The following is a 20,156-nucleotide window of genomic DNA, read 5'->3' as shown; positions in this document are numbered from 1 at the left end:
TTTTTTTGCTTTTGTTCCATAGTTAAAGAAGATGTCAAGAACCATTGCAAATGAAATGGAGAAGAAAAATCAAGTTTAACCCAAAACAAATTTGCGTTACGGATGATGACTGTCAAGCAGCTGTGCAGGGTAGGTCTGGCAGTCTCAGGAGGGGAGCCATTGCTCAGCCTAAGCTTCCATCTGCAGTGGTGGCTTTGTCTCCAGGTAAACCTTTGCACCATTTAAAAACAAAACAAAAAAAATCAGGCTGGATAATTACTTGCAGTGTCAACAATTTGGGGATCCGCCTGAAGGCCTAAATCATTCCACTTTTCCTGAGCCAAATTCAGTATCATTCTGCCCATTTGCCAAAATTTTTCAGCCCAGGTACAATTTGCCCAGACAAATAACTCACGTCAGAGATACATGTTCCCAGAAAGCAATCCGTTATCTCATGAGCGGGGCCTGAAGTAGCTGCCAGAACTGGCTTGTCCTTTCTGAGCAGACGCTAAGTTGTGGTCAGATAGTGCTCCATGTTTATCAGGTGAATGAGACCAACCAACACAGAGAGAACTGGTAAGATCATGAAAGCAAGGAAACATTTGCTGACATCACACATCTCTATACAGCATCGCATCTTCCCAGTGCAACCTCTCCATTTTTTTTCCCTGTTCAACTGAGACAGAGTTATAAGAATTTAAAAAATGGCTTACTGGGTCAAAGCAATGGCCCATTTGGGTCACGAGTGCTGGAAGATGTTCGTTAGGCACTGCAAACCCAAGTGCTGACAGCAGCCCATTTCTCTCCAGGATCTCTCCTCTTCCTCCAGTGCCCCCAAAGATTACATATGGGATGTCAGAAGGCATATCCTTGCCTGCTGCCTGAAGAATTTCTTACACAACCTGCTATGCCAACAAATTTCAGAATCTCCTTACCCACCATGCATTTCATTTTTAGCTCATCTTCTACCATTTCCAGAGAATACCTGTTGTCACATTGTGGGTTGCATGAAGACAGATCAGATAATTCAGTCCCCAGCTTTGACATCTTCTGAGATCCACCAGATGCCCCTTTTTAAATTAATGTTTGTCACAAGCTTGCCATGGCCTATTTAAAGATAAACTTTAAGGCCACTAAGATACAACATATTCCAAACTTCACTTCAGAAACCGCTGCACAAAATCTCTTTCCAAACAAATACCAACTTATTCTTACTTGCTTTTAAAGCAATTACCACAAAGAATTGCTAACATAGAGGTATGTCAGGAGAAAACAAGACTGAAAGAGGAAAAAGAGAGAAAACAAAATAAGTGACTAGTTAGTGTCCTTCTCCTCCAGCTAAACCACACACTCCAGTTATGTCAAGATCCACACGTAGAGTGTAGTGACACTGGACAGAGACAAGCTTTTGGAATTAACCAACTCTAAAGCAGACCAGACAGCATGATCTTCTCTATGGGTCGCTGAAAATACACTAGAAACCAGAAGAAAGATAATGGTGAAGTTTGTGTGTTTTCAGAGTTTGAAATCCATATAGCTGCAGTGGAGCACTGAAAAAGAAATGGAAGATTCTTCTGCTGCATTTTCATTAAGCATCTAATTTAATTTAAAAAGGATGACTTCCCCCCGCCCTGTCCCAAACAATGCATTGCATCTGTTTGGCAGCTGACATATTTGGAAGAGTAAGTTAAAATGTGTTCTCTAATGATTCAACATCCCTAACTACCAAAATAAATTGAAAACATAAGCATGGAGCACAAGCAGCAAAAGGAGACTGGTTGTAGACACAGTCCTCATTCTTCTTAAGACTAAAGAAAAGCATTACTGTGAAGTGTCTGCCAAAGCTAATGGTTTCTGATGTGTCCCACAAACCAGATCTGTAGAGCCAATATCAAAACTTCCAATAATTTTTCTGTGAAGCAGTACTGCATCCTTAGAAACCTAAAAAGAGCTCAGTCCAAAGCACAGTAAAGTCTGCCTGTTAAGTCTCAGATCAGGTCCTATTACAAGATACTACAGCTATACATACAGTAAATTGAAACTATGATAAAATCAATAGCAACCTGGGAAGAATCCAAAGACAAGGTCACAGATCGAGTTTCCAAAGTTTTGGCTGCATCCTGTCAACACATTTCGTTCCACTCTTTTTACACCTTACACCTGATTTACCTTCCTACAACAGCAGCTTGCTGTTACAACAGAGCAAAGCCTCTACTTCTGCAATCTGATGCACAAGATTCCCCGCCAAAGAGAGTGCAGAGCCAGGTTTATTTCACGTATGTGAAGTTACAGCAACGCTCAAATCCAGCACGTGCATACAAAGAGTCAAACAGGTGGGTAAAGAGCAGACAGCTCCAGGTGGCCACTGACCTACGGCAGCCTCTGGAGGTGTGAGGAGGACTCCTGACTCTAGTAATTCAGCAACACCCATGGTACCCAAGCGACAGCAGCTCCAGCTCCTCTCAGGGATGGAGCAGGTGAGAGGGAATCACCCTACCAAACAGATAATTGTTTGGGGAGGGGGTACAATTAACACCTGCCAGATTAACCAAATCTTTTCTGTTTGCGCTTTCTTAATAGCATGCTTTGCAACCTCCTCTTCATTCTTCTTACTTTCCTCTGCAGTTTGCAACTTGTTCACCTCCTCTGGGACCAAAATTATATGCAGCGCTGTATCTTGTCACCCTAGTGCCAAAGAGAACTGAACAGATACCCTTCATATCCTGCAGACATCCCTTTTTAATACGTCTTGTGATGGCATTTTGAAGAATGAAAGTTTACAGGACTGTCATTAGTGCATAGAGAAGGGTGCAGAACATAAAGCCATCTCTCTTTTTTTCTTCTTTATCCTACACAAGTGTACACAGATTACAACAGAAAAAGAACAGGAAGACCCTAATTAGTTTTCTTGTGAAAAGCAGTATTTTCATCTCTTACTTCTAAAGTTCATCACATTGTGGAACTCGTCTTACTGGTATGCACCTATCTCATAACAAGATAGAGGAGATCAGTGATGTAAGGACATGGTCCTCTGACACTGGTAGTCGTTGAGGGCACTAGCATGAATTCAGGTAGGTTAAGAATTTTGGTGTCACTTTAATTGCTCAGTTTTCCACTGGAAGGTTTTCCATGCAATATCAAAAAACCCTTAATCTGCAGAATTTGTGCAAGCCAGATGTTAACTCCAGAGGAGCTTCACAGTATACGTACGTATATCTTGGAACTGTAAAGTTTAAAACTGCTTTTTCTCCTCCTGAGCTCAGGGTTTTGTACACTCTGTGATGTGCTCTGAGCACACTGGCACAGTTATTCTCTGTTTAAGCAGTAAATCCTACCATATCCAACCCACATGTTTATATTGGATACTTACAAAATGAGAGATATTAAGTAGCTAAGCCTGGTTTTAAAACATTTTATAATATGTCACAGTACTGGTGTCCCTTAAGTAACCTAACTACCTGAGAGTAGCTTCTATTCTTCCAATACGATATTCACGAATTCACCCCGAGAGCCAATAATATTGGATCTGAATGTGGTGAGTAGTAGACTAAATTATTTATTCCTCTGTATGCACTTCTCTTTTTTTGCATTAAGGTTTAACCCTTTTGTACCTATTGTGGTTGACTATCTATTAGGCTGCAGCTAGTGCAACAACTCCTGATTTCACCACTGCCAAGGATCTGTCATATTGTGTTCCAGTTTGCCCTCCCAGCCTTTACTTTAGGCCCCCTTCAGTAGTTTCACTTTTTATTTTAATGTCTCCAGCATGCTTGTCTTTTCCAGTGCACTTGCACAGGCACTTTATAAGTCAATTGCAGTATGAAATAAAGGTTGTTTATAGCCGTAACTGGATTTTAATTTGTAAAACAGGCCAGTTCTGCTGGACAGTAACCCACATGCTAGTTACCGATGAGCTGGCTCCAAGGTGCTCTCACTCTGCACGCTCAGAGGAACTCGAAGGGACTGAATTTCAATCACAGCTTCTGCAGGTAACAGATTCAGATCTAGTTCATGACAATGTGTCACCACCTGGAAGGAGCAACACCAAGAAGCTATCTATAGGAAAGACAACGTGCTGCTGGCCAATTCTTCCAGCAGTGCCAGAACACAGTAGAAATCCCAGTGTCATCTAAAATTACTCAAAGGCCCAGAATACCTTCCATGACTGACCACGGTCCACGTCTGCATCACAAGTAGATCCTGTGGTGTTGGAGATGTCACATGTCAGAGGCAATAATGGACGAGACCCAGCACCAAGTGCTCCCATTTTACCCTTCTGCAATCTGAAATGATTAATCTGGCTTGCTCAGGAAAACCAAACCTCATTCCTGCTGACCAAGGCAGGACTCCTTTCCATTTCAATGGAGGGAGCTTCTCCCTGCATCCACTCAAAATCCACAATGGTGCCAGCAGCAAAGGCCTCCATGCTCCGCCAGGATGCCAGGGTGTCATGGTGTTGTCCTGAGAATTACTTGGTCATATTCACGCTGTCCTGTCCTTACACTGCTTGTTCAAACTCTTCCTTCACCTGAATTACCACGATACCACTGCTCTCACACAGACCCCTTCAGCCCAGTTAACACGCCCTGTCCTCTTTGCCTGATGTTTTGACTCTACTGTTGACCACCCATAGGTGAGTTCACCATCTCATTTTTGATTCAAGCTCATGGCCCTTATTAGAGTACTTCACTACTATTTACTGTTTCCTTAACAACACATTATACTTTTGTAAAGCCTGAGTAGAAAACTGCCAGGACCTACCAGCTTATCTTCAAAATCACAAGGTTTTCAAAATAATACTAGAATTCCTATTTCGGTTTTTTTTTTCAGCTTTGCAAGCCTGCAGAGCATCCCAAGTTCCAGGTTTTCAAGATTTTTTTCTTTAAACAGCTTAGCTAAAAAAACCCCATTTATTTTCAGGTCAGCTGAGATTCTTTCAGAGCTGTTTAATGGTAACAGTTCAGGATTTAGGAACAGCACGAAGAAATGTAACAGTTGTGGTAAAATCGTGAGTGCTACTCTACAGAGTCACAAGGCTTAGGAATATCAACCAAATCAACTTGTCACTTTCAAAACATACCCTGTCATGCTACCCCTATTCACGTCAGGTTTTTATTTTTCCACTGAAGGATTACATCATCCAGACCCAGCTGTAATTGGACTTCAGTATTATAATCCAGCACTTCCTAATAAAAATATAATAAAGGTGGCCATGATTGAGTGGATATGACCTCCTCGTATGCTATGTTAGTTTACAAATATCTTCCTACCATGGAAAGGAGGGGAAGAAGAGGGGAATGTATTGAAGAGCTGGAAATTTAAAACTGTAATCTGTAAGAGATCATAGAATGGTTTGGGTTGGAAGGGACCTTAAAGATCATCTACTTCCAACCCCCCTGCCATGGGCAGGGACACCTTCCATTAGACCAGGCTGCTCAAATACCCATCCAACCTGGGCTTGAACACTGCCAGGGAGGGGGCAGCCACAGCTTCTCCGGGCAGCCTGTTCCAGAGCCTCATCACTCTCAATAGAAAAGCATTTCTTTCTTATATCTAGTCTAAATTTACCCTCTCAGTTTCTGCTAAAATATTTGTCCCCATCTTTGTTATAAGCCCCTTTAAATACTGGAAGGTTGCAATAAGGTCTCCCTGGAGCCTTCTCTTCTCCAGGCTGAACAGCCCCAACTCTCTCAGCCTTTTCTCATAGCAGAAGTGCTCCAGCCCTCTGATTGTTTGTGTGGCCCTCCTCTGGACCTGCTCCAACAGGTCCATGTCTTTCCTGTGCTGAGGGCTCCAGAGCTGGATGCAAGACTCCAGGTCGGGTCTCCCCAGAGCACAGTAGAGGGGCAGAATCACCTCCCTCGCCCTGCTGGCCAAGCTTCTCTTGATGCAGCCCAGGATATGGTTGGCTTTCTGGGCTGTGAGTGCACATTACTGTGTCATGTTGAGTTTCTCATCAACCAACGCTCCCAAGCCCTTCTTGCTCTCAATCCCTTCATCCCCCAGCCTGTACCAATAATGAGGCTTGCCCCAATCCAGGTGCAGAACCCTGCACTTGGCCTTGTTGAACCTCATGAGGGTCACACGGGCCCACCTCTCCAGCTTGTCCAGGTCCCTCTGGATGGCATCCCATTCCTCAGACATGTCAACTGCACCACTAAGCTTGATGTCATCTGCAAACCTGCTGAGGGCACACTCAATTCCACTACATCACTGATGAAGATATTAAACAGTATGGCTCCCAATACAGACCCCTGAGGGACACCACTTGTTACCCATCTGCATCCGGACATTGATCCGTTGACCACTATCCTCTGGATGTGACCATCCAACCAATTCCTCCCCCACCGAACAGTCCATCCATGAAATCCATATCTCTTCAATTTAGAGAGAAGGATATTGTGGGGGACTGTATCAAAGGCCTTACAGAAATCCAGATAGATGACATCCGCAGCTCCTCCCTTGTCCACTGATGTAGCTACTCTATCATAGAAGGCCAGTAGGTTGGTCAGGCAGGACTTGCCTTAGTGAAGCCATGCTGGCTGTCTGGAATCACCTCCCTGTGCATTATCAGAGCTTCTAGGAGGATCTGTTCCATGGTCTTCCCAGGCACAGAGGTGAGGCTGACAGGTCAGTAGTTCCCAGGGTCCTCCTTTCTCCCCTTTTTAAAAAAGGGTGCGATGTTTCCCTTCTTCCAGTCACCAGGGACTTTGCCTGACTGCCATGACTTTTCAATTATCATGGTTGGGCAATGACATCAGCCAGTTCCCTCAGGACGCTGGGATGCATGTCATCAGGTCCCATATGTTCAGGTTCCTCAGGTGGTCACGAACCTGATCTTCTCTTACAGTGGGAGGGACTTCGCTTCCCCAGTCCGTCTTGCGGTCCATCCACTTGAGACGTGTGGGAAGAGAGACTGCTAGTGAAGACTGAGGCAAAAAACTGTTGCATACCTCTGCCTTCTCCTCATCCGTTGTTACCAGTTTGCCAGTCTTGCTCATCAGGGGCGGTATGCTTTTGTTGACCTTCCTTTTCTGGCTGACATACCTGTAGAAGCCCTTCTTACTATTCCTAGCATCCCTTGCCAAGTTCAGCTGTGCCTTGGCCTTCCTGACGCCATCCCTACACAACCAGGCAGCGCCCCTGTACTCTTCCCAGAATACCTGTCCCTGCTTCCACTGCCTGTGCATTTACTTCTTGCCATTTAGTTTGATCAGCAAGGAATGCAATGCCTCCTGTAGCTGCAGTAAGAAGGCTGTTGAACATAAAACCTCAATGTAATAGGGGTAAGGCTGACATCAATTTTTGCGATTTAAAGTCAAATAAAATAAAAAAAATCCACTTGACAACAGATGGTGACAAGGACTGGGCACAGTACATACCTCAGGCCACTCAAGGATTCTCCTATCTTCTCCCATAGTCTTGATCCATAAGGAAAACGTGAACAATTGTCACATAAGTACTAGATAAGAACTGAAGGAATTGTGAAAAGGGTATTTATCCACTTTTCAGCTTCAAACCAATAAAATCTTTTGTGTATGCATTTTATTTCTTGTCATTTTGACCTCATCCTGACCCACATCCATTTTTGCTTTCACGTAAAGCTTTGAAGCACTGTCACATGTGTGCTAAGCATAAGGCTTTGCTGACACCTAAACAGCTGCCAAAAGACATTGGGTCCATGACAGTTATCCCATGGGAAAACCGTCAAGAAAAGGAGAATAGACCACTTCAATGTAATTTATCTGTCATGTATGTGCACAGTACCTTTACACATATACATCAGCTGCACCAAAAGAGGGACATATCCTGACGCTCTTGCCAAGTTCTCAGGGGAAAAGCTTTCAAACAATAACAACGGTCGGGTTTGATGAAGATGGCATCATTTGTCTTCAAAGGTCAGCTTCACTGTCTTGGATGGAGGCAAAAAAAACTCGGAACCTTTTGCCAAGGAAATAGCTAGCCCAAATACTGGAACAAAATACACCCATTTCATTTGCAGAAATGCTCAGACATGAAGTATAAACACTGAACACCATCAGTCATTGATCAACATCAGTTTCACAGGTATTTTTTTAAAAACAGGCTGGCATCATCTATAGCTATCACTTAGACTTCAATTTACAGAGAAAGGATAAACAAACGATGACTTTGCAAAAACCTTAGAGTTGATATTTTCAGATGTGAATAAAAAAACCCAGGAGGTAGTGAGATAGAGCTCTGAACTAGGAATAGGAGGTTATGTTTGGCTTTACTATCTTCCCCTTTTTATGTGTCACATACTAACATCAGCAAGACCAGAGGTGTGCTAGGGTTACTGGAGACTGCATCTATCTGCAGAGAAGCACACAGAGATCTGTCTTCGAACTTGTGAAAACCTAGGATTAGTCAATCTCTGGTGCCTAAGGACCAAAGCAGAGTGGTCTATGCCAGACACATTACCTTCATTCTACCGGCAATGGTAGCCACTGCTAAACTTTAACAGTCAAGTAAACCCTTACTGGGGGAAGACTTGAAAAGTTGGCTCAACTGGCCTTAAAGGGAGAACAAAAACCATGCCAGCAATGTTCATGTACAGCAGCGAGCAAAGCTCTCCTTCTCTGCTTGCACTGAGAAAATTGCTGCTGCCACCTTTATTTGAAAAAACAGGCCAGTACTCCGATCTCCTGAAATGTGATGATGCTATTCCTTCTTCTCAGAGAACAAGTGCTATTTTCAGTTTTTCCACTGGGAAAACAACCCACACGGTATTTAAAAAACCCAAAGTTTTGGCACCTAGCCATGACAAAAAGCCAAAACTAATAGGATTGCCAACAAAACACTGGAATGTACTCTACAAAACAGCTACAGTCCTGTGCGTCTCAACTGCTGGTGGCTTTCCTGTACAGCGAACGACATACTGCCGATATTAGCTATCTGTCATTTCAACCACGGGCAATGGATTGTTGTTTATTATCTCAATTTCTAGTTTTAAAGCATTTTAAAGCAGACACATAAAATTAGAATTCTTGTGACGCTAAAACTTACTTCCTTAATCTACCAAATCCCCCTCTCATATTTTCATTTCATTCAGAGCATGCTGTAATTCCCTCTGATGAATACAGTGGGCATTAGGAAAACGCTGGAGAGCTTCACATAATAGTGCCATGTAGTACTGACCACTGTTGAATGCAGCAGGGCAAAATTTCCCAGGGTAAGTGACTGTTAGGATTCAAAGAAACACATTCAGGGCTTTTTCCTCTGTGCATTACACGTGCTGCTACAGAAAGGTGCATCATGTCATCTGTGCTTTGTGAAGACCACAACCAAAAATACTATTTTTAATGAAATATTTTAAATGTTGGATTCAGAATTCATTTCTTCTGACAACTTTTTACATGTCCTATTAAATCATTCATTGACCTTAACCATCATAGCAGTTTAAATGTTATCTAGTCATACGAATAGTGGCTACCAGAAAGATAATGACAATTACAGTGAATTCAGTTTCACTCACACAGGCGGAGTTCACAGTTCAAAGCTGAAGCTGTAGGAAGGTAAATTATTGCACTTAGCCAATACTGCAATGTGTGAGATTTACAAAGCGAGAGCATCTCTGTGCAAAACATGACCCTAAGCAAACAGAAGGAATTCTCTGCCCTTTTTTCCAATCCCCACCCATGTTTTGATTAGAAGAATGAAAAACAAACCAATGAAAAACCCACCCAAGAACAAGCAGGCTTGTCCCCATGTTGTCCAAGAGATGATCAAAATGTTTGCATCCATCTTTTATCAATGTTTCTAAACACAGGCAAGTACGTCAAAAAGCAAAATACCTGTAAGGTACAAGGCTATAGCCTGTTATTCCAGTGAGCTCTTCACCAAGCTTTCAGGAGTGAGGATGATTACAGAGGAAGCCCAAGAACTTTACTGACTGTACGTAGCTAATCAAAGAGTACATACACAACTGACCAATCAATCACATAGGTACCTCATCAGCTGGCCTTTCTACAGACAGCTGAGATGCAGCTGGATGAAGCTGTGTGAACGCAGCCCAAAATTAGATGTTTAGATAGGCAAAAGAAGTTTTCATAATGTAAACAGGAAAGTATCCAGGTTGGATAAATCTGTCCAACTGCTACTGTCCACTGGAACATAGTTCCCATCCACGGCTCCATTAATCAGTAACACAAAATTCCTGAAAGACTAAAATGTGAACAAAGTTTTCAAGGTTAAAACTTCTTATCTAGATTACAGCCTTTTCCATACTGGCACAGCTAGGCATTTCTGACTGCTAATGCAAGCGTGAAAATACAGGTCTGGAATCAGCATTGCTTTACTCTTTTGAGCTGAGGGTTCGCTGCAAAGACCTGACAAACATAATGCTTTACCCCATGCAAGCTGCTGTATTTTTGGGCAAGAGGAGCAGGTTGTACCCAAATAACAAAGAGAATACATTTCGCGACCACTAAAGGGTACTAACTAAATCTTACGTGTGAAGCCTTTGTTTAGCCTTAGATTCCCCCCATATCAGTTAATAATGATAATCTTAACATCTTGATTTTGTCACTTCTGTCTACACCAACTTGTTTTTGTAACTGTGCATGCAGAAAAAGTGACTAATTTGTGTTGAGAGGAAAAAAATCAGATGTACATAATTCCTCTTTAATTGAGCTTTCTGAACTTTAAGAATGTAACAAATTTTCAAGTTGTCAGCCAAAAGTTACACATCTGATGTGCACAGAGTTTGCGGCAGAAAGGTGAAGAAACCCAGATTATTGTAGCTGGCGTTCACCGATAACCAAGCTAAATCAACCCGCTTTCCCCATTACCCTCCTTCTGTTGACCTGTAGCATGGATAGTACTCCCCGTGAGAATCGAAACAAAGTAGTTCACCAGGAGCTGACTGTTTCCATTTGCAACCAAATACTTCACAAGAAAAACAATGATTGCAACAATCATTGAAATTTCCAAAACCATTAAAGATCGCTTGTCCAAAACAGACAAGTTTTGTGCGTTTTTGCACGAATGCGCAGACAGACGAAACAGCACTAAAATCCCACCTCCCCTCGACTCAATGACAAATATTTCATTAATCACACAGAGATTTAACGCCAGTTACTTAGAAATTACTTAATCACCGGGGTGGGGTGGGGTGGGGGGAGTGGGGAAGAAGTTGGAGAGGCCATGTGCTGTTGCCGTAAACTCAGTAGAGTTGCTTTGCACACAAGTATATGTAATTAAAAAGCAAAAGCAAAACAAGCAAGAAGAAAGCAAATGCAAAATAGGAGCAGCTCACCTTTTGAGGGGGTGGTCCGTGGTCATCCAAATAAGTGGAATTTCCTACAAAAAGAAGACGGATGGAGATAAACAAAAGTCATCCAATGCAACTTCAAAACTTGCCAATTCATGGAACCAGTGTATCTCTATCCCACTGGTTCTGTGGTGTCAAATAATTCAAGGAAAATAACTATCCTCTACTTTAGCTTTTGATTAACAAGAGAAAAACAAGACTAATTTATTTTGGCTGTATTTGTGATAAAAGATTAGACGCACATTGTCTTTTTAGCATAAAACTAAATGGGCCAAGGCAGCTTTAATTAAATAATCACAGCATTCAATTATTTGCATGACAAAAACTGTCCGCTGCATCCTTGTACATCTTAAGCAAGTGAGCACAGTTAACCTCACAAAGATTTCTTAAATAATAAAGTACCAAAGGCCTTAATCAGATTTTGATCTGGAGTTGACAAGCATTCACTTATCTCTCTTCTAGCATGGATTCTCCCCAACCTCCAAGGTAAATTTTTGTTCCCAAACAGTATCAACTGAATGAGAGTTGTATTCTGATGTAATTACACCTGCCTTTTCAAGATGCTCTTTCAATTCAGATGAAAAGCTTCAGGAAAGAAAAAGCTTTTAAAATTTTTTAAGTGCTCCCTCCTTAGTTAGCTAAAATAAAAAAGGCAACTTCAGACTTTTTACCCATTACATACAAACACACCAATACATAAAATCCACCCTCCCACACACGCACCCATAGGCTGTCTCCCCTGCAACCGTCCTTCCAGAGCCTTTCTCCAAAAGCATTTATACGGAGCTTTCCCAACACATCCCAGCAGAAGATGAAACCTCGCAGCAAGTCTGAAAGTTCCCCTTGCGCCACACACACCTCTCCTCCCAGTCATCCTAGTACCAAGGGCAGCAAAAACGCCTCTGCTCTAACCTTATGTCCGTATGGAGTGCGGGAATCATTTTCACAAGTGCCTACTAGATATCCAAATATCCCATGGAGGACTGTAGAACGCATGTCCCACTCGTGAGCACCTCCGTTCCTGGGGTGCTGAGCGGGCAGCAGATACTGCCTCTGGGGCAACACAGGCTACTGGGTGTAAAACTTCAATTTGGCACCAAAGAGCTCTGCTCTTGTCCATTTGGCCAAGAGGACACTGTCACATTGGTTTTCGGAGTGCCAGAAAAAACAGATTTCTGGATCCAGTAGGCTGGAAGGAGAAGTTTGCATGAGTGACTGTGATGAATTTCCATGTACAATAACAAGTCAGGATTACTTCGCAGAAGTATTTTTCTTTCTGTTTTTTCTATGCTTTTCTAGCATAGGTTATGAAGTTATGAAAACTTGAGGCTTCCAACTCATCTAAAGGCAACTTCCACTACCCCAAACTTGTTCTTTCACAGATTTATGTACCTTGACCTTGCAAGGGCTTGCACAACTACAAAAGCCTGAACAGTAACTTTTCGATGGTCATCTGAAATCACGAATCATCTTCTGAAACTCATCTTTCTATACATTTGACACAAATACCCATCCTTCAAACAATCCAGTCGATTATTTTAATACCACAGATAACATGGCTGATTCACTATATTCAGGATAATTTCTACTACCCATTCCTCTGATACGATTCTAATTGCCAGTGAATTAACTCAGTTCCCAGCCTGCTAACACAGTCGTGCATAGCTTTCCAATAAGATAGCTACCCCATATACAGTGAGATGAACTTGAAAAGAAGCATTTCAGGAAAACTCAGTTACACCTGGGAGGGGAGCAAGCAAAGCTCCGTTAGTGCCTCTCCCTTCACACTCCTTCAGGATTTAACTTTCCTATAGGATCAGGCTGTTACCACACAGTTCATAGCAACTTTCTCCTCTTTATAATTACGCAAGCTGAAAGACTGCCACTTTGTTGATAAAAATAACTCATGGTCTTCTCGTTGCATCACGAAAATTATTTCATTTTGATTCACGCTAAAACAAGGGCTGTTTGCTAAAAAGCATTTTTGTGGTCTAAACAAGTTAACACATTAAAAATGCCATAAGCATTAACCGCTAATCTGTTAAAGAAAGCAACAAAATTTTGAGTTTTATAACTGATATTAAGAAGGATACATTAATAGTCATATATATTTCTCATCCCCTAAAACACGGGCAGTTTATGCTTACCCAAATAAAAAGAAATACTAACTACATACATATCAACTATATCTTCAGCAATCACCTATCACGGCCCATTTTGCTGTAGAGAAGGATTTGAATTACCACCTTCTCTTGAGAAAACACATCATTACAGTCATAGTTCATACATTATCTTATTAAGCAGCTGCAAGAGTGTCTGAGCTATATTACAGAAACCTTTTTGATATATTCTTTAAAATTAAGGAGCCAACAGCAACCAGTTTGACCCTTCTGTATCAGTAATCTATGTTCTTAATATGCACGCTGCATTTTCCTTTCTTTGTAATTTTTTAATGATTAAAATTGTATCAAAATATCCCTAGCTTTCAACACGCATCCTGGAGGTTTAATTTCTACTCTCAAAATGGTCTGGGTTTTTTTTTTTTGGTGGCGGTGTGTTGTGTTTTTTTTTGTGGGTTTGTTGTTGTTTTTTTTTTTTTACAGTACAGTCTAGTTACTACTGTATCCACTTAAAAGACAACAATTTTGGTCCATTTTATAAAGGTCTTTTTCATGGCAGTTGCTTGCTCAAATCCAGAAGCAACTAATGGCGATAGAAACTAACTGCCAGACAGACACAAGCAATCAAGGAAATTAAGAGTACTGGATTTGAAGCCTACTCAGAATAGGTTACAAATGAAGACAGGAGGAAGGCAGCTGCAGACATTCCCCATTGCCTTACGCCGCCCCAAATGCCACGTGCTGAGCTCGTTTCCTTCCTCTGCCCGACCTCCTGCTTGTGCTCCTCAGGCATGTGAACCAGAGCCAATCTCAGCATCCACAGCACGCCACATCAGTTCAATAGCCTGAATTCTTTTGGGTTCAAGTTTAAAATGAGTATTTGTTTTCAGTCATACACTCGAAACCTTTTGCTGTATGATTCATACCATACCCTAAGTAAAAAAACCACTAAAATAACTCAACAAATCCAGCTGCGATGGAGTGGAACGGGCAGGCTCTGGGGTACGTCAGCCAGTTCCTTAACCCCGCGAAGTCCTCCACGTGCCCTCACTGAGCATCGTATCATAGAATCGGGCTTGCTTCCATTCTGCTCACAAAACAGGGGCCACACTATAGGAGCCTTAATGCATGCAGAAATATCCTGAAAAACGTGCACCTAGGTCATAATATTTCCACAGAAAACCTGCAGGCAAGATGATGACGTTCTAACGGAAGAAGAGGCCATGAAAATTATATTAAGCATGACTTCCAAGTTGATATTTACAAATTTTGTGAACTTAAGACAGGATGCCGCTTTCACATGTAGATCCACTTTTCAGAGAATACATATGAGACTAGGTTAGTTTAAAAACAAAAGAAAAACTCAGTATTATAAATATTGAAACAATGGAGAAGTACCAAGGTAAGGCCAATCTATGAACTACTGTGTACTAAGTGATTACAAAATAGTACAAAAAGAAGAGTTGCACAGTAGAAATCAGGGACTTAGGAATGAATACCATAAACACTGAAAGCACTGTTCATAAGCTCAAGTGTTTACTGTAAACTACATCAACACGACAAGCTTATCGAAGATGCAGAAGGTTATCATGCACCTTTTATATGCTCTGACACAGACAGCATATGTTTGACATCAGTTAATGCCACAAGAAGAGAAAAGGCTTTCTGTGGTGCAAATGATAAAGCGATAGAAGAAGAGGTCATCATTCCTCATTAAAAATCTAGCCCGTTATCCCAAAGCAACCTATGTCATTAAATTATTAGGATGACTTCTCTGAAGTCTTTAATAAAGCTTTACTAAAGACATCATTACTTTTGTCTGTTGCCCGACAAGTCACTTCTAGATTATTTTTTTTTCTGGAGAGGATTATTTATTCTTTAAAAATGAATTTTTCTGCCTTTATATAATAAATTCTGTCATCCTGTAATAGTGTGAAAGTCTAAGGCATTAGAAACAAGTCAGACAGAATCAAGTCGCAAAAACAGTGGTATTATGCATTCCACAAACATGCTCAACAACACACTTGACCCGACTGCACAGTCTCCTCCAGGAAAAAAAAAAAAAAAAAGAATTCAGCTTTATTACAGAACATGGTGAATACATGGAAGAAGTCCAAAATTTTCCATGATTTATTATCTTTGAGGTTAAGTGAATCAGCTGTATGCAAAATCTTTGGGGAAACCGTGCGGTTATGTTCCTTTTTCCTTGGAATCACTGAAGTGTGGGGGTTTTGCTTGAAGCGAGCCAAGTTTATACAGAGAAAGATGGTCAGTCACCAGAATTAAGGACAAACATTACTGTGTCCAGGTCAGAAACACAGAAAAGCAGCATAACTGCAATCCTGGAAAAAACCTTTCCAAAAAATGACTGGAGAGTACGGGAAGAGGTGGTAAATGGGATTATGCATGAACTGAAGACCCTTTGATAGCAACTGAAACAGTATCATTCCATTTGAACAACTTAGATCTCATGCAAAAAGAATTGAGTAGAGATGAAGGGAGAAAGCCAACATGGAAAATGTGGAGTTTTGACTGTTTTCCTGGAGCAAGATTTTCCCTTGGTGGGAATCACAAGCATCAGTCTAAGGGAGCTGGGATCCAGCTACTGCCAAATGTAATGTGTCTTGTGAAAATCCTGTTTTGCTCTCTTCACTTGGTCACCGTCTCAAACTTCCAGGCGCCAATAAAACCTCTGCTGGCCTATCACCCCTCAGATCATCTGGCATCTAAAGGAAAGGAGCAGTTTAACAGTTGTCTGATGAGTCTTCTGGCCTGTAAATCAAGGCTTTGAAGAACGACCCCTGCATGAAGCACCCCTAATCATTAAGAACTGCACCTTCAGAACAAACACAAGTGCCAGTGAGTTGTCAGAAGAGGATCTGTTCTGCTCTGCTTTCAGACAAAAAAATTATTTAAGCAAGAAACTGGAAAGCCACGCACAATCAAAACCAGTTCACGGCTCCCCAGTGCCAGTTATCATTTTATTCTATGCAATTTCCTTGCTCTTTTCTCTCTACCATGAAAAACTTCCTGCTACAGAAAACACTGAGGAGGCTCCACCAGTAGGAGCGTTAACTTGAACAGGGCGCCCATGGCTGGCAGCACGTACCCAGGCCAGACAGGACTGACAGAAGCAATAGACTGGGGGTGGTTTCTGCAGTTCATTGTCAGTCTCCTGCATTTTGTAGGTGTCTCTCCCCACCCCCACCGCCCACCTCCCCTCAGTGGAGCAGTGGACATCCTTAGAAATATCATAGATTTTTCACACATCTGAAATTATAAGATGTTCTTACTCATGTCACAGAGCCCTTTGTGGTCTAGAGGCAGGAAGGGGGCTGGGGACTACAGCTTGAAAACTGGCAGCTAAGCAGAGCAATGTTGCCCAGGTCAAATCCAAGCTAAAAGGAAAACCCTGCTATTGCTGAGGTCAGCACAGCCATAACAGCTTTAACAGAGGGAACTTCTCCAGAGGTGTGCAGAGAAGATTAACGCAGAAAAACACAGCAAAACCTCACTGACCAGTCTGCACTGGAATACAATTTTTTCCATCCTATGTAAAAGGCTCTGTACCGACAATTGGTTTCCTCTGTGCAAGACTAACATCCTGTCAAAATTATCATTTTGACCATGAAAAAAATTTAGAGTAAGCATTATTTTTTTAAAAAACATTCTGAAATAGATTTTTTCTGCTTCCTTTCTTGCCTTTCAAAACATTTTGGTTATTCCTCATTCTTAAATCATAAATACCATAAAACCCAACCCCAAATCCACACAGGACTGTATGCAACAAAGCAAAGAAGCTGAAACATCATAAAAATACTTATTTGGCTTCATTATCCAGTCAGCTGAACCCAGGAAACTTCAGTAGAATATGATCCAGATTTGTTTACCCACCAGTTTTATAATTTTAACACAATCAGGAGAGAAACTGGCACACGCAAGTACAGTTTTTGAAAACTTCCTGGTAATTCTGCATATGTAGTCTATATAAAAGTACCACTGCAATACAGATACAAAGGGTTTGGATAACAGTAGGTTCCAAACCAATGCAGAACATACATCAGAGAAAGATTCTAAATGAAGAAAAATACCTTTAGGAAAACAAATATTAAAGAATACTCACTTTTTGTATACTTCTCGGTTTGTGTAAATTTATTAGTGCTTATATTTATATATTTGCCTTTTAACATACTTAAGACTAGAGTGTTAACTTGTTCCATAGATCAATTTCTTATGAAAAATGTCCACATTAGCTGTATTTGTTACATTTAAACATACTGAAATAGATGATTGTAATTCATAAATAAGAAACTAAAAGCTTTCAGTGGTTTAGTTCAAATAAAACAAATTAAAAATTCTAAGTTCCGATATGACCCCATCTATGCAAATTATGTGATCTACAGCAAGCACTACGATGTAAATACTGCAGACATTTGGTTTCTCAGTGATACTACTGGTGTTTTTCGCTTTTGCTTCTGCCCTCTAATGACAGACTTTCCAGCCTATAATTCTACAACATGAAAGACCCATTTTAATGAATGTTTAGAAATGCTGGCTAAATGAAATTGAATCTGAATATTCAATAATGAGAATGCTTAGTTAAAACTGCTCTCAACAAGGAGAAAAATCCTTCCAACTTATAAACTCAAAAAGATAGACCTAGGTGGTCTGACACCAGAAAGTCCATAATCTACGTACTACAAGCATCCACATTGTGTATTTGTCCTATAGACATACCAAGCAATGGAGTATTTTGCTTCGAGACTCCTGCTGGGAGACTTTTCCTAACGCTCAGTTGTTAGACACATGCATCTGATCTTCACTCTGGAAGTCTTCCATGACCAGTTCACCCAGCTTTTTTCTTGTACTGGCCTTTAGCACCCTGAAGTCTTCATAGCTCAGTACATACCGGCCCCAGCCCAACATACCTACAAACAGCAGTCTTGTCCTCTGCTAGTTCTCACACCCTTTCTACTCCTCTGAGATCCTCCTCATCCTTCTCTGAGATCTTTGCAGGTTCAGTCATCCTCTCTGCACCCAATGGCTGCACACCACCTGCCCAGTTACCCCTGGTGAGAGGCGGACTGCTCTCCTCCTGCTTTCAGCACGCGCAGCGGAGAGGTGTGGGCAGGACAGGGAAGGTGCACGCTAGGCATCGCCCTCCTCCTGCACAGAGAGAAGACTCCAGAAGGCAAAGCTACTCTGAAATCACAGATACTCTCCAAATTATGTGGTTAAGCCTTGCTTCAACACACCTTATACAGAAAGGTAACAAGCATTTCAAAATTGTAGTACAGACAGGTGTTTCATTTTATTGTTTGTTATGTTAATAAACTGCTTTATTACTACTGGGGGCAGGGAGAGGGAAACAAAGTAAAATCAAACCAAGTACCAAAACCAGTTCCAACAGCTATTTCTCTGCACTCGAGGAAAAGCAGATATGCAGCTCTCCATCAAGATGGTACAGAGAAAATCCAATGACCAACAAAAAAAGGTGCCATTAAGCCAAACTATTTCAATTTTACTTTAATGTGTTTCGCTGTGAGAACAAAGACTGTGATCTATCTCTGCAGCCAGGTAGCTCTTTAGTAATCGCACTTCAAAGCCCCATTAATCTGTTCTTCATCTTCACTCTACAGTTGGTTTTCAAATTCTTCTTTCCGATATCACATCGCAAGTGGGTGCTGATTAAATATGGAGTCTTTGTTCTGAGTAAGATTTTTATCCTACCTTCTGGCACAAAGCATGCCAGATATTTTGTAATGACTTGTATTATTTACTTAATGTCCTTAGCAAAATTTACCTTAACAAAAATGCGGAGTCAGTTCTATAAATACACACTGTGCTATGTTTCTTGGTGCATTTTCAGGTGTCCCTGGGAAAAATTCTCCTTCCCAAATGCATGGTCAAGTGATATTTAAGGCTAGGCAACTGCAAAAGAAGCTGTTCAAAATTTAAAGGGCAAGCAGAAAAAAAGCACTCACTGTTTGACAGCTAAACCACCATCCATTGAAATCACTCTGATGCCGTGAAAATTTACGGGTATCAACTCAGACAAAACAAGTGGTCCCTTACTTCATTTTCTAACTGGCTAACATGAAAATAATAGTGGAAACCGTGTCAAATCACTACAGCTGAATACAAAAAGGATCAGTGTAGCCTAGAAACTAGCAAGTTAGAGAGCAGTTAGAACCACTCGACATCTAGAAAGGAGCTAGACTTCATGACACCTGGGCAGCATACTTAGGAGACTGCCTGTGGCAGGCTGCATTAACAACTATCTTCGAGAAATAACAGAGAATGAATGAGTGAAAATCTGGCTGAAAGACAATACTCTGAAAGTAGTTATCAAAAACCAACACTATTAAACTGGAAACAGAAAAATGCTGCAGTGAGTCAGGGGGATGCAGACCGGCCACCAGCGGAGATCTCCAAGAGCAGATTAGCCAGGCAGGCATCCGCCAGGAACGACGCAGGTGTTGCCACACTGCTTTAGAACCAACAGGCAAATTACACCAGCTCCTATTCCAGCTCTATTTTTTTTTTAATGATTTCTTTTTTTTTGAATGAAGCAAACTTCCCCTGGGTGTTGTTCTGGGTCCCATCACTCAATATTCTCATTCATGACTTGCAAAAATGCATTAAGAAGCATTGGTATTAAATTTGATAACAATACCAAATGAAGGTATTTGACATCTGCTGAAATTCCGGGGCGAACACAAAAAGATACTGATCAGTTAAAGAAATGGTCTGAAAATACAAGC

At 41.3% G+C, this 20,156-nt stretch overlaps 1 protein-coding gene across 1 annotated transcript in view; it reads right to left on the bottom strand.

Moving 5' to 3' along the window:
• The window catches only part of UST (uronyl 2-sulfotransferase), a 162,630-nt gene that overhangs the window by 86,374 nt on the left and 56,100 nt on the right, over positions 1-20,156 (bottom strand). Inside the window, exon 2 of the mRNA XM_075413760.1 lies at positions 11,258-11,301. Coding sequence (XP_075269875.1) covers positions 11,258-11,301 — 44 coding nt within the window. The remainder of the gene's footprint in view (positions 1-11,257; positions 11,302-20,156) is intronic.

Source organism: Opisthocomus hoazin, chromosome 2 (genome assembly GCF_030867145.1).
Source record: "Opisthocomus hoazin isolate bOpiHoa1 chromosome 2, bOpiHoa1.hap1, whole genome shotgun sequence".
Taxonomy (NCBI): Eukaryota; Metazoa; Chordata; class Aves; order Opisthocomiformes; family Opisthocomidae; genus Opisthocomus; species Opisthocomus hoazin.
The sequence above is the reverse complement of the archived record's forward strand: the minus strand, read 5'-3'. Positions and strand labels throughout refer to the sequence as shown.